This window comes from Cervus elaphus, chromosome 15 (assembly GCF_910594005.1).
Source record: "Cervus elaphus chromosome 15, mCerEla1.1, whole genome shotgun sequence".
In the NCBI taxonomy this organism is placed as follows: Eukaryota; Metazoa; Chordata; class Mammalia; order Artiodactyla; family Cervidae; genus Cervus; species Cervus elaphus.
This window is the reverse complement of record NC_057829.1, coordinates 12,134,394-12,149,740: the sequence shown is the minus strand read 5'-3', so window position 1 is coordinate 12,149,740 and position 15,347 is coordinate 12,134,394. Positions and strand designations below refer to the sequence as shown.

At 47.0% G+C, this 15,347-nt stretch overlaps 1 protein-coding gene and 1 pseudogene across 2 annotated transcripts in view; one reads left to right on the top strand and one right to left on the bottom strand.

Annotated features, from left to right (window-relative positions):
• RAB4A (RAB4A, member RAS oncogene family) overlaps positions 1-15,341 on the bottom strand; it is a 50,696-nt gene extending 35,355 nt beyond the window's left edge. The window contains exon 1 of one of the 2 annotated variants that reach the window (XM_043927078.1): positions 15,022-15,341. In XM_043927078.1, coding sequence (XP_043783013.1) covers positions 15,022-15,052 — 31 coding nt within the window. In that variant the 5' untranslated portion in view covers positions 15,053-15,341. The remainder of the gene's footprint in view (positions 1-15,021) is intronic. The other variant, XM_043927077.1, reaches the window with a different exon arrangement.
• LOC122709578 lies at positions 8,985-9,763 on the top strand (annotated as a pseudogene).
• Positions 15,342-15,347: the final 6 nt, after the last annotated feature.

The window sequence follows — 15,347 nt, the reverse complement described above, 5'->3', positions numbered from 1 at the left end:
TACAGAGAAGAGTTCCTTAAAAAACTAAAAACAAGTTGCCATATGATCTGGCTATACCACTCCCGAGTATATATCCAGAAAAGACAAAAAAACTCTAATTTGAAAAGATACACCCCAATATTCATGGAAGCATTAAGTACAATTGCCACGACATGGAAGCAACCCAAGTGTCCATCAACAGGCAACTGGATTAAGAAGATGTGGTATAGGGACCTCCCTGGTGCTCCCTGGTTAAGACTTTGTGCTCCCAATGCAGGGGGTGTGGGTTCTATCCCTGGTTTGGAAGCTAAGATCCCACATGCCTCGTGGTGTAGCTAAAAAATAAAACAAAGGTCCACAGAAGTGGTGCATCACTGACCCAAGAGGACATTAAAAAAAAAAAAGATGTGGTATATATGTACAGTAGAATATTCCTCAGTCATAAAGAGAATGAAATATTGCCCTTTGCAGCAACATAGAGAATATTATACTTAGTGAGTTAGAGACAGATACTATGTGATATCACTTATATGTGGAACCTAAAAAAATAATACAAATGAATCTATATACAAGACAGAAGCAGACTCACAAACATAAAGAACAAACTTTTAAGTACCAAAGGGGAAAGGTGGGGGGAAAGCATAAATTTAGAGTATCAGATTAACAAACTTCTATACAAAAAATAGATAAGCAACAAGGATTTACCATACAGCACAGGGAATTATATTCAATATCTTATAATAGCCCAGAAGGGAAAATAATCTGCAAAAAGTATGTAAATGAATCACTTTGCTAGATGCCTGAAACTAACACAACATTGTAAATGAACTATAATTCAATAATTAATTAATTAAAAAATCAAACCCAGTTAGAAAATGGGCATACATTATGAAGAGGCATTTCACTTAAAAGAATATACAAATGAAAAATAAGAATGTGAAGATATGCTTAAGATCATTAACCAATAATTAGGGAAATGTAAATAAAGCCATCATGATGTGTCACTACACATCTATCAGGAAAGGCTTAAATAAAAAGTAATGACAACAACAAATGTTGACCAGGATGCACAGAAACTAGATCACTCATACATTGCTGGAAGAAATATAAAATTGAACAGTGAATCTAGGAAACAGCTTGACAGTTTCTCAAAAAACTAAACACGCAACCACCAGATGACTCAGCAACTGAACTTCCAGGCATTTACCCAGAAAAATGAAGACTTATGTTCACACAAAACCCTGTACATGAATGTCTATAGAAGCTTTATTTATAACAGGCAAAAACTGAAAAGGGCCCAGATGTTCTTCAACAGGTGACTGGTTAAACAAATTATACATGCAGATCAAGAAACACTACTCGGCAATAAAAAGGAGTGAACCGTTGATACTGCAATAAGCTGGATGGATCTCCAGAGAACTATGCTGTGTGAAAATGCCAATCCCCAAAGATTCTACACTACATGATTCCATTTACAAAACAGTCTTGAAACAGATGAAAAGATTAGTAGTTGCCAGGGGACAGGGAGGGATGGGGACAGGGAGAAAGAGTATTCGGGGGCACAGGAGAGATACTTCTGCTGATAGAAGTGATATGTATCAGCAGTTATGGCAACATCAACATCCTGGTTACCTTGGACAGTTTTGCAGGGGGGACGGGAAAATTTTCTATTTTTCTTAAACCTGGCTATGAATCTATGAAGATCTCAAAAGGACAATGACTCTGTAAGTTTACTCTGCACATCCCAAACTGAAAGGACTACTGAAGGGTGGGCTTCACAGAAGTCATACCCAGAGGGAAGGGAGCAGGTGAGACGCGGGGTGTGTGTCCTATGTCTTCCAGTCTGGGGATGCATGTGTTTGGGTAATGCAAACACAACCAAGCGCCACAATGGGGAACAGTTCATTCCCTGTAGGTGACAAGAATCCAACTTAGTAAGAGTTTCTACTAAGTTCCTCCTGCGCACAACGGGATGTGAATTTCACAGCCTCTCTCAGAGCTGAGTGCCTTCCCATACAAACGCTCTCCCCCTGGAGCATGAGGTTGGGTGGCTTATCACAGCAGCAAGTCTCTTAACACACCAGGCACACAGCCATGGATTTAGTAGAAAACGTGCTGATTTTACCAATTAATTTGTTTTTACGATCTGTGGGATTTTTTTCTCTTTCTTTGCTTGAAGTTGGATGGCATACATGTTGCAGGTCATGTATGTTTTACATGTGAAGTGCACAGTGCCTAACAGCTACAAAAAGGCTCACCAGGAACAGAAAACTAGCTGTGTTACAGAGCAATTAATGGAGGGATATAAGATACATTGTTAGGTTGTATATGATAACTAAGTGTGAACTAAATAGTTATGTCCACTTTAATGGGATTGATGTTGTTTTATTACAGTGGATGTCACTTTGCTCAAAATTACAAAGATTTTCTGCATACAACTTATGATCATTATATTCACCTGATGAGGGTTTCCTCAGAATGAGTTAAGCTGTAGGGTGGGGGAAAGACCATATTCTAAAACAGAAAATCTAAAATAGATATATGCTACTAATGCACTTTTTTTGGGGGGGGGGGCATATTGCATGGCATGCAGGATATATTAGTTCCCTGCAGTGGAAGCTCAGAGTTTTAATCACTGAACTGCCAGGGAAGCCCCTATATTTTTAATTTTGCATGATAAATGTTGAATGAAATAACAGGAAAGGTATTGAATAATTAGAAATCAGTCGGGCAAAAGTCAGTCATTGAGGAACACAGACGAATTCACATCAGGAAAAAAATGGCCTCCACTGAAACAGCTAACACAAAGCCAGGGAAGTAACCCCAGGGAGAAACCTCATTTGGAATGTACTGACTCGTTTTAGTGATCATTTCAAGCAATCTCCAATTTCCTGGAGCACGGCAGGCTGGCAGCACATGCTACAGCAGGGCGGTGGCCACAGGGACAACGGCGGCCAGTGGCAGGGCGCTGGGCCAAGAGGGGGCGCTGAGAGCGCCACACAGCCAACAGCCGGCCCCGGCCTTCAGAGACAGCACATCTAACAGCCGGCCCCCGGCCTTCAGAGACAGCATATCTAACAGCCGGCCCCCGGCCTTCAGAGACAGCACATCTAACAGCCGGCCCCCGGCCTTCAGAGACAGCACCGCACAGCCAACAGCCGGCCCCCGGCCTTCAGAGACAGCACCGCACAGCCAACAGCTGGCCCCCGGCCTTCAGAGACAGTCATGCTGGTAGACCAGATGCCCTCTGCCTTCCTAGCTTCTCCCAGAAGCACTGGTTCTGCTTTTAAGGTTCCCAAAGATCTGAAAGGAAGCACAGGTGGAAGATGGCCTTGACTGCGGGATCGGCTCCATGTATTTCACTTCCTGGGTCAGTGGGGTCATCTGAGAATGGTTTCTGGCCTCTGACACCAGCGACTGAGATAAGGAAGCCTGAAGGTCCGGAGGACGCACCCCTGTGGCAGAAGCAGACTCACAGCCTACACCTGTGACCGCGGAGGAGCTCTGGGGGGGCAGGGCCTGTGAGGGCCGAGTGTGAAGGGAGGCCGGGAGGGTCGGCCGTGAAATGCCCAGGGCCCGACCCCGAGGGGAGCCAGGCGACCTGAGGTGGGGGCCGCGAGAGGCCGCAGGAGAGCCGGGGAAGCGAGAGGATGCAGAGAAACGTCACGAGCAGCTCTCACCAGAAGCTTAGGTAGGATGGAAAGGAGAGCCGGGGCAGTGAGGTGAGGGGGTGGTGTGGACACCAGCAGACAAGAGACCACAAGAAAAGGGGATGACTGGTGACACCCGTCCCTGAGACTTGAGAGACGCGGTCCGAGCAAAAGGCAGGGCTGAGTCTCAGCTGGGACAGAGGCAGCAGGAATAGCGTGGACGTGAGGCGTGGAGGCAGACACAGGTGGAGAACGGGCGGGAGAGCAGGGAGGCTCCTCGGTGCGGCCCCCTTCTCCCCCAGTCACCCAGCGGAGGGGAGCCTGGGGCTTAGGGAGATCACAGGGAAGGCTGGAAACAACTGATGCAGAGGAAAAGCAAGAGGGCCAGCAGAGGGGGCGGGTGGCCGGGCCCGCAGGATCTCGGTGGGAGCGGAGCGCTGTCCACCGGCAGCGGGCAGGGCAGCTGGTGGAGAGCCAGGCCGGGGCCCCGGGGCGAGGGCAGCCGAGGAGGGGCCGGGGAAGGCAGGGCAGCTGGTGGAGAGCCAGGCCGGGGCCCCGGGGCGAGGGCAGCCGAGGAGGGACCGGGGAAGGCAGGGCAGCTGGTGGAGAGCCAGGCCGGGGCCCCGGGGCGAGGGCAGCCGAGGAGGGGCCGGGGAAGGCAGGGCTGCGGGCGGCACCGCTGGAGACAGCGGCTCACCTCCTGAACAGAAGGGGCCGGAGGGGCACGGGCCCCGAGCCAGTGAGCAACTGGGGGAGCGAGAGCTAAGAGCCTGGGAGTGGGGCAGAAGGGAAGCTTGTGAGGGGACTGGCGATGACATCAAGGAAGCGAGACGCCAGAGCTGTCGAGTGACTCCTGCGTGGGGGCCCTGCGGCTGCCCAGGCTGGGCAAGGAGTTGGGGTGGCGAGCAGGACCCCAGGATAGGGGACGTTGCGGGGGGCGCGGTTAAGGAACAGTCGCAAGGACGCCAGGGAACAGCAACGGGGAGGAGCTGGGAAGGCACAGAACATCAGACCACATGTTCTTCAAACACAGCTCTGATCTACTGGGGGGCAGGAGTCGAGCAGCAGAACCCCCAGCGGAGCGCTGGCTGAGGCCAGGTGGTCAGTGTGGCGGGGGGAGAGCAGTGAGCTGCAAGTGGCAGGGAGAGACACAGACACACACACACATGCACACGCTCACACACGTGCACGCACACACTCACACACATACACGCACAGACACATGCACGCACACACACACAGACACACACACAGAGACATACACACACATGCACACACACACAGACACACAGAGACACACACACGTGCGCGCACACACACGCAAACGCTCACACAGAGACACACACACAGACACGCGCACACACAGACACACACACGCATGCACACACACAGACATGCACACACAGAGACATACACACACATGCACACACACACACACGCACGCGCACACACACAGACACACAGAGACACACACACGTGCGCGCACACACACGCAAACGCTCACACAGAGACACACACATGCATGCACAGAGACACACACACAGACACGCACACACACAGACACACACACGCATGCGCACACACAGACACACACAGAGACACATACACACACATAGACACACACACAGACACACACAGAGACACACATGCATGCACACACACACGCATGCACACACACACGCACACAGACATGCACACACACACACGGCGCCCGGGCTCAGGCCCGGGTGCTGGGCTGTGCCTGAGCCACCTGACCGCAGAGAGGACCGTGACGCTGTGAGTTCCCGTCCGAGGCACGGGCCCCCAGTGCTGCTCCAGGCGGAGGGCGGGCTCTGTACTGTGTGGACCTGACACCACACTGCGGGTCTGAGGTGTGCATCCAGGTTCCTCAGCAGGTGAGGAAGCCTAGCCAGCAACCCAGCATCAAAACCATAGGTTTTTAGGTGATTTCTACTTGATGTAACAGTATTTTTTTAAAAAAAGAAAAGAAATTATTCTCCTGAAGTAGAAAATGACTCAGAAAAGGAAGCTGGTGGCTGGTGAAGTAGATAGAAATGAAGAGAACTAAATAAAAAACAACTATCCTTAACCAGGAAACAAGTTAGGATCCTTTAAGGAGTAGAATGTTAAATCTGATTGAGGTATTTCAAAGGAAACAATCGTTTAAAGAAATAAAGGCAAGTTGTTTGTCAAAAAGTTTTAAAGAACACTACAACTAGGGTAATAAAAAGGGAGAAGCTGAACTGTTATTTTTGTATTTGAGGATTCACACAGTGTATCTCTCCAAACCACAAGTTTGAAGCAAGCATTGAGTACATAACAGTACCTGCAACTTTAGAGATCACACAGATCTATGAAAGCACCCCTCCCAAATGGGAGAGGTTTCCAGCATTAGCACCCACTTCCCAATTCTGTCTTGAGTTAAGAGTTAGATTTTGATTCATATCAAATATCCAATGTTTGTGGAGAACACGCCCTAGAGCTGTGCGATCCAGGGGGTCATCACTGATCAAAGAGTATGAGGAGGAGACAGATTTGTGTATGGGAAAGAAAAACAGAGTAAGAACTTGACTACCTTTGAGAATGAGTTCAAACACCAGCCCCGCTGCCTTCAGCTCTGGGACCTTGAGCAGACACCTAGCCTCTTAGTTCCCTCACCTGTAAGTGGGTCCCAGGGTTTACCTTACCTAATGAGGACAGAGAGTACTTTGTGTAGATTATTCTAATTTCACCCTTTATCTAGAGATTAAGATTATAATTCAGGCTGACATACCCATGGCTTCCTTAATAAAAGGAAAGATTTCATAATACAAGGGAAACAGTAACAGGTCAATACGAGAAGAATCTTATTCAACGATATTGACCTGAAAGGTACTTTAGTCACATGACTGCTAGAAATGACACTGTTCTTGGGAAATGTAACTAGGGAAAATTTACTTTGTTACTAAATAATACATATAAGAAGAAATACAGAGAGGGACAGTTTTAACTTATAATGCTTTTTATAGTTGTGAATATTTATTGAACTTGTTTATGTAATAACAAACTTTAATATCAATTTTACCAATAAAGTTTTATTGATGTTTAGACTAGGAAGGTCTCTATGAATTTTAATATTAGAAAGACAATCCAAAATAAGGACTTCATTCTTATAAAGGTATGTGACAGGTATAGTATCCTAGTTTACTTATGTATTTATGACAGAATTACTCATGGTGATAATTTAAGGAAAGTGGGGAAACAGCAATGGTCACCAAATAACTGACTTTCATTTCCCCTCGAAAGTATTGTCATGGTCAAGATGGTTCTGAAGGTGAATGTTAGTCTTCAAAATACCAAATACTTCTATCAGGTTCACAAAGACAGTAAGAACTAAGATTAAATGCAAGTATATTGTGTCTGCAAAATAAGAAAAATTTCACTCTTCCTACGAAGACCAGGGATTCTGACCTGTACACACCCATGGCGGGGCCCATGCCCTTTCCACAGCTCTGCGGCAGCTTCCACACTGGAGAAGAGACATCTAAGTTTGTCATCCACTTCAGTAAGATTACTAATGGAACAAATTAAGTTCAAACTGAACTGCAGCTGACATTTATTTGGAGACTAAGAGGCGCTACTGCAGTAGATGTCTGCCTAACATTCAGGCTCCTCTGTCTGAGGAATTTTCTTCCTCAGACAATTCCTCTGGAATTTTCCAGGCAAGAATACTGGGGTGGGTTGTCATTTCCTAACTCAGGGGATCTTCCCAACCCAGGAAGCGAACCTGCATCTCCTTTGTTTCCTGCACTGGCAAGCAGATTCTTTACCATTGAGCCACCTGGGAAGCCAGAAACACAGGGTTAAGACAATCAGAGCCAGACATTACCTGCCTGTAACTGGTCCAGGGCAGGCACTTGACCTAACTTGGCCCAAATACATAGGAAGGAAGGACTTTATTTCACAAACATGGGGAGGCACTCTTTTCTGTGGATGTAAACAAGGAAGGGTACCAGATTACAAGCAGTAGCCGTTTATGACCCAGGAAATGAGGGAAGAGGAAACAGGGTCAGAGGAGAGAGATGCTAAGAATTTAGGTTCCTGCTAATATGACTGTGCTTCCCAATCAAGCAGCCCTGAAACCTCATCTATAGCTATTTGCAAAAACACATTTTCTTATCATCCATGCCACCTGCAGTTGGAAACCTACCTGATAAAATCACCAAAAGAGCTAATTATTTACATATATTGAACAGAAATTTTCTTTTAAGCATAATTAAAAAAAATTTTTTTTTTAATTTTTGGTCATGTACAGTCAATTTATAAACAGAAGGTGGTTAAGTAAACATGGATATAAAACCAGGGGAGTACATTCAACAAATACATATTTAATAACTACCAACTGCTAGGTATTTTAATATTTTGTGAGCACAGATTCAGGTCACCTGCGGTCCATCCCTTCGGTGGGGAGAGGTCTGCCTGGGTGCCCCAGGCTCTGGGGCAGGGCGCCCGGCTCCCTGAAGCGCCTGATGGCACACCAAGGCCTGCCTCTGGGCTCTCGTAGCTCCAAGCCAGTCAGCTGCCACCTAACTTGTTGTGTTCTCTCTACGTTCAATTGGGCAGGGGTCAAGTGCTGGCACCCAAGAAGCACAGCAAAGGTGCCTGAGCACCCTCAGTTCCAAGGCACTGGCAGCTGATTTCACCTGTGACTTCTTGAGGGAAGTCTATTTACAAAAAGAATGCCTGGGTAACCTCTTTAGGGGACGTCTTAATTCAAGTTGCGTTTATATCACATACAATGTAAAACACTGGTAGACTTCTACCACAAAGAAAAGAATTAAACTAATCTTCAAATTGGCTTTCTGTTCACCCTGGCCTTCTGTCTCATCTTCTGTAGTGGAGAGGGAAACAGACCACCTGTCTAGTAGAATCAAAGCAAAGGCTCATTCAGCCTTCCCTGCAGGGACTGGTCACAGCATGCGGGACAGACAGTCACGCAAGCAATCCCCTACTTTCAAAGAGTCTGTGGTCTGATCTCAAAAGAGATGAGCTTTGTCACCACTGACAGTTGACTGAATTGCAAAACAGATCTGCCAAGTCCCCACAGGCAGCAAAGAGTGTTTATTTTATGAGGACAGCTGTCATAACCCATGTAAGCAAGTGAGCCAGAGAAACAACTGTAATGAAGTGAGCACATCGCACATAATAATATTGTAATATTACAACCAAGAAGGGAGATGCTGTGTTTTTAAGTCCTCAGTCTCTTTTCTGGAAGATTAAAAATTCATATTTAAAAATGATAAACCTCCTTCTAAAGTACATCCTCTCTCAACTTCCGTGGAGTCGAGTGGTTAAGAATCCACCTGACAGCTCTTTTTCGTGGCGCCTCGGAGGCTGTCGGCCACTTCAGAATGAAGCTGAACATCTCTTTCCCGGCCACTGGCTGCCAGAAGCTCATTGAAGTGGACGATGAACGAAAACTTCGTACCTTCTACGAGAAGCGTATGGCCACAGAAGTTGCTGCTGACGCTCTGGGTGAAGAATGGAAGGGTTATGTGGTCCGAATCAGTGGCGGGAACGATAAGCAGGGTTTCCCCATGAAGCAGGGTGTCTTGACCCATGGCTGAGTTCGCCTGCTACTGAGTAAGGGGCATTCCTGTTACAGACCAAGGAGGACTGGAGAGAGAAAGCGCAAATCTGTACGGGGTTGCATTGTGGATGCCAATCTGAGTGTTCTCAACTTGGTCATCGTGAAAAAAGGGGAGAAGGATATTCCTGGACTCACTGATACTACAGTGCCTCGTGGCCTGGGTCCCAAAAGAGCTAGCAGAATCCGCAAACTTTTCAATCTCTCTAAAGAAGATGACGTCCGCCAGTATGTTGTGCGAAAGCCCCTAAACAAAGAAGGTAAGAAACCTAGGACTAAAGCACCCAAGATTCAGCGTCTCGTGACTCCACGAGTTCTGCAACACAAACGCCGGCGTATTGCTCTGAAGAAACAGCGTACTAAGAAAAACAAAGAAGAGGCTGCAGAATATGCTAAACTTTTGGCCAAGAGAATGAAGGAGGCCAAAGAAAAACGGCAGGAACAGATTGCCAAGAGATGGAGGCTGTCCTCTCTGAGAGCTTCTACTTCTGAGTCCAGTCAAAAATGAGATGTTCTAAGAGCAACAAATAAATAAGATCAGACATCAAAAAAAAAAAAGAATCCACCTGCCAATGCAGGGGACACTGGTCTGATCCTTGGTCCAGGAAGATCTCACATGCCAAGGAGCAACGAAGCCTGTGTGCCCCAACTAAGCCCCGACACAGCCAAATAAAGTTAACTAATAACATAATATTCTCATCCGTAAATTATTAGTGCTTTATAAATGGTGTCCTTCCCTCCATATCTAAACATCAGCCACTTTTTAAGACTTCTTCAATGCCCAAAACCTAGCACATAAGAGAAAGAGAAAGCGTACAAGGCCAAGGTCACTAAATGTCATCACATAAGTAGGTACCATTCTGAGTGCAGGGCTGCATGTGGCTGTGGCAGAGCAACCAAGTGTGATTCCTCCAGGTATCACATCTCTCATTATCAGGGGTTTGTTTATTGGCCAAATTTCTCTCAATGCAAACTTATTTTTGTTTAGAAAGCTCACTGGGGATTACCAAGGGAGACAATTTGTAGAGACAGAGTCCTTTGACTTATGTGTCGTGCTGAAGTCCACTATCCTCTACATCTGTTTCTTGATCCATCTTTTAAATGACAGTACCCTGCACATCACTTCAGATTTTGATTCATAGTCACAGCTAAAGAGAAGCAAAAGTATTTTTCAAACACACAGAACTCAGTCCATTACTAAGATGAGACTGGCAGGGAAAGCTGTGACATCCAAAGACAAGTGTTACAGGATACACAGGAATCAAAAGTTTTCCCTCAAACTATTCTCAGTGGCGAGTATTCTAATGGTTATTAGAAGTGGGGAAAAAATCTATTACATTGGTCTGAGCAATTTCTAGAGGATGGTTTAAGAGGAAAGGAAAAAAACAAAGAAACTTTGGCTTCCTTCTTATTCCAAAAAATATTCAGAGCTAAGATTATCTCCTAGGCAAATGGGGAAAACAAGAGTCTGTGGAATAGCAGTGGGTAATCGGCTGGATTTGGGACATAGGACAGGCTACCCCTAGGCCATCCATAGGGAAGAAGTAGGTAGGAAGTTGAAAACAAAGGTATTTAGCTTGAAGGACTGATGTGGCTGGAAATACTTAGGAGACTTCAGAGAAAGGCAAGTAACAGCAAGGACTGGAATGCCTTATAGTTTGAATGACCATGAAAAGTTCTCATAAACTTTTGATTTCTGAAAGATCAATGTTTTCAAAATTCCATGGCCTGGAGGCACCACACAGAATAGTGCCCTGATATGCAACTGTGGTCTTTAGACCAACAGCACCTGCATGGCCAGGGAGCTGGGCAGGTGCAGAAGTGAATATGCAAAGCCAGAATTTGTGTCTTTAACACACCAGCGGGCTGTGGCACGTGCAGTTGAGAACCACGGTGGCAGTGTTCCCCAAATTCTGGTCTTTGTTCACCAATTTTCCATGGTGACAAAAATACAAACATTTAAAATGACAAATTCATCCAATTTAGGGAAACACCCTTTATTCTGAGGTCACGTGCTTCCTCTGTTGACATTTTTCCATATGCCCTAACAAAATACAGTAAAGGCAATTTAAGTGATCTCCCTAACAGCGAGTCATCTCGTACTTCACTGGAACCAAGGTGAATTTGAAGACGCATGGCCTGTGCCTAGAATATTCTGCTTACTCCACTTTGCCTTATCAAGCCTAAGTCTCTCCTGGAACCATAGTGTGACTACCACGCATTGGCTTCCTACGGCTGCCACAACAAAACACCACAAACTGGATCGCTTGGTTCGTAGTCTCACAGTTCTAGGCTAGAAGCCCAAAGTCAAGCTGCCAGTCAGCCCCTCTGAGGACTCCAGGGAAGGGCTCCCTCCTTGCCTCTTCCTAGCTTCTGGGGGCTGCTGGCCACTCTCGGTGGTCCTGGGCTTGTGGTTACATCACTTCAACCTCAGCCTGTCTTCATACCACATTCCTTCCTGAGTGAGTCCACATCCAAATTCCTCTCATCTTACAAGGACTCCAATGCATGAGAGCTCAGCCTAACCCGACATGACCTCATCTGAACCTGATTACACCTGTAAAGACCCTGTTTCCAAATAAGGTCACATTCACAGGGTGCCTGGGCTTAGGACCTGAACGTACCTTTTGGGGGATACAATGCAACCCACAGCAGCATACAGTCAAACATTTTAAAAAGAAAATACCCTGGTAGTTCTCAAAATTATATGGTAAATGCTGTAATACTTTCAAACTAAAGCACAAAATAAAAATGTTAAGAGTATACTGTAATAAAGCTAGTACAGGACCAAGAATTTGTGTTCTTGCTTCATAAACTGCTGTCACGGTAGAATGCATAAATTACAGTGTGTATAGAGATTTGGCTTAGATTTTTTCCCTCACTTCCAAACTGCATCAGCCCTTAAATCTTTTTTTTTTTTTTTAATTTCTAGCGCCTTCTATACCACTTACACTTTTTAGCTCCTTTCTGAACATCACTGCTTGATATTAATATCTGATTTGTTAGTTTTTGTCTCACAAATCTTGGTATCAGGAATTACCTAAAGCCAATCTGTGATCAGCCAATCAAGCTCCTTGGGAAGTCCCAAGCCACACCAACTGGCCAGGCCTTTAAGAATGCTGTGAATCTAACAGTATTTGTGAAGCACTGTTTCAGTTCAGGGATAATCAGCAGGAGCTTTCAGTCAGAAACCTGTATGTTTGAGATTTCAATGTTGTATTGCAATATTACATAAAGTATTATATAAGGTATGGTATTCATGTGGTTGGTGCTTCTGGTGCAGCAAAATGTTGAACACTAGTCACTGGAAGGTGAAATACTGCCTTAATAAGCTAAAAGGCATGCAGACACAGCTCATGAACGTATATTCATTAACAGGATACTGGTAAGCAACAGCTCTTCATTTTTCATCATACCCCTGTCAAGCTACAGAGATTCCTTTTCCAGAAGAAAGAAAGTGAGCACAGAGTACAAAGAAGTTTAAAGACGAGGCAAACATTCCTTTAGGCAAAGAAGTTTAAAGATTAGGCAAACCACCTACCTAACAGACAAACGTCTGGAAGGAGGGGAACTGTTTTCCATCTGGGAGACAATGCTGTGCAAACCCACCAATGATAAGAGAAGGTGACAGCTTGGTTTGGGGTGACTTATATTTTGGGTTAGCACTGTAAAGTACCACACCTGCTCTTGCTAAAACTAATTTTCTATGTGTTTCACTTAATTTCCTCTATTAGAGGGAAGGACTACAACTAGTAAAAAGTAAAACATATTTGGAAGATACCATGAAATAAGAGTACTAAAGGTCAAAGCCTGATGAACAGAATTTGATCAGTTGACCTGTGATGCTCGACACCATATTTTATCAAGGTTATCATTTCATACAAAATATGGTGTCTCCAGTTCAGAGGAAATGGCAACCCACTCCAGAATTCTTGACTGGAGAATCCCAATGACAGAGGAGCCTGGCGGGCTACAGTCCATAGGGTCCCACAGAGTTGGACATGGCTGAAGTGACTTAGCACGCAAACACTGTTTCATATGGGGGCTTCCCAGGTGGTGCTAGTGGTAAAGAACCCGCCAGTTAATGCAGGAGACATAAAAGATGTGGGTTCTATCCCTGGGTTGGGAAGATCCCTGGAAGTGGGCATGGCAACCCACTCCAGTATTCTTGCCTGGAGAATCCCATGCACAGAGGAGCCTGGAGGGCTACAGTCCAAGAAGCGCAGAGTCGGACACGACTGACGCAGCTTAGCACGCATGTTTCACATGAGACAGAAGAAACATAGAAACTGCATCTTCCAGTCCGCCTCCTAACTCATAACCCCACCTGGTTTCTTACTTGGACTTCCCACTGCGCCCATGTGCTCCTTCTCCAGGTCAGAGAGGAAAAAAAAGTGTGGGGAAAGGAGCACTTGAAAATAAAGAAAAAGCAAAAGCATAACCAACACTTGCTGGAGAAAGGGATTTTTTTTTTTTTTTTAGGAAATCTGACTATGGTTCTCTACAGAGAGGCAGACCACGTGGATGTGGCAAGTGCAGTAGCATTAGAAGCTCTGACACCGATCCTTACAAGCCAGGGTCCTTTTGGACTTCCTACACCTTCTAGGAATAGCTGTCTTGCTCCCAGCCTTACCAAGAACAGGGCAGGTAGCAGGCATAGGAGTGGCTGAAGGTGGGGCAAATGCCTGAGTGCTTGAGGGACCACAGTCCTCTTACAGGCATTCTGGATCCCTCAGGGCCTGGGCACTTGTAGACCAGTTAACGCCTCCGTGCCCCAGGTCTGAGTCAGGTTTCTTTTTAACATACCTTCAGAGACCACATTCCTTCAGAACTCCAGCCTGGGTTGGTTTGTTTTTAACATTCATTAGTATCATAAGTAGATTAACACTGCATCCCCCAATGGACTGTAAGCTTGCCAGGCCAGAGCAGTGCAGGCGGGTACCTTGCAGTGTTGGAAACCACAGCAGCCCATAAAGCCGGCCCACACCTATCTGTTGACAGAAAGGGGCGGACGCCCGGGCACACGGAAGACATGAGGGATCTAACTAGAGGTAATGGTTTTGAACTCGAGCCCCTCCCTGGGGCTGTAAAATCCAAATCAGACTTAATCTGAGAATGCACACATCTGAGAGTGACTCCAGACTGGTAAACACTAGTAAACCTTGATACAAAGTAGAGATGTACTCTATTGTTGATTTTTACCACGCAGGACAAAAACAGACAGATTATGAATTGGGAAGGCTTTCATTTTTAAAAAAAAAAATCTCTGCTGGGTGCCTTCGGGTGTGAGTGCTACAGAAGAAGCAAAGATCAAGCAGAATAGGCTCTGCTTCCGAGGTGTTTATAGTCTTACAAAGACACATTTATAAACAGCTATCATACAGCCTGAAAGGTCTCCGAAGGAAGAAATGCGTTTTCATAAGTCCTTGTAATTTCAGTGCAAAGGAAGGGATTTGAAGCAAGGGAAGCTCAACGTGGAAGAGCCGAAGAACACACTCAACTGCAGGCGTCGCCCCAAGTCCTACGCATCCCTCGCTGGGGACAATATCGCAGTCTCTAATGGGCTTCCCTACACCCTGAACTAAGAGCAGACCAAGAAACGCAAACCCCACGGGCAAGTACGCGGAGAAGCAGCAAGCAGACCCTCGGGGAAGCAGATCATAGAGCCGGGCCACCCTCGGGCGGCCGCGCCCCAGCACTGGGATCCGGGTCCCCGGACCCCGCCGCCCGCGCCCCCGGCCCCGGCCCGCGCCCCCCGCCTCGTACCGTAGGTCTCGGACATGGCCGTCTGCGACATCTTGGGAGCGGCTCCGCCTCTCGCGGGGCGCCGCTGCGGCTCCGCCGGACCGGCCGCAGGGAGGCCAGGGGTCGGCCGCGCCTCGGTGGGGCACGCGAGGGGCAGCGGAGCGGAGCAGGGAGGGGCCCGCGGTCCCCACGGCAACTGCCGGCCCCCAGCGGCTGCGGCCCCGCCGGACTGCGGGCTCCGCGCAGGCGCACGGCCCCGCCCCGCCGGTCGGGACGCGGAGGGGCGGGCGGGGGCGGAGGGGCCGCGAGGCCCGGCCCTCGCTGGGCGCGCGCGCGCGGGACTGCTG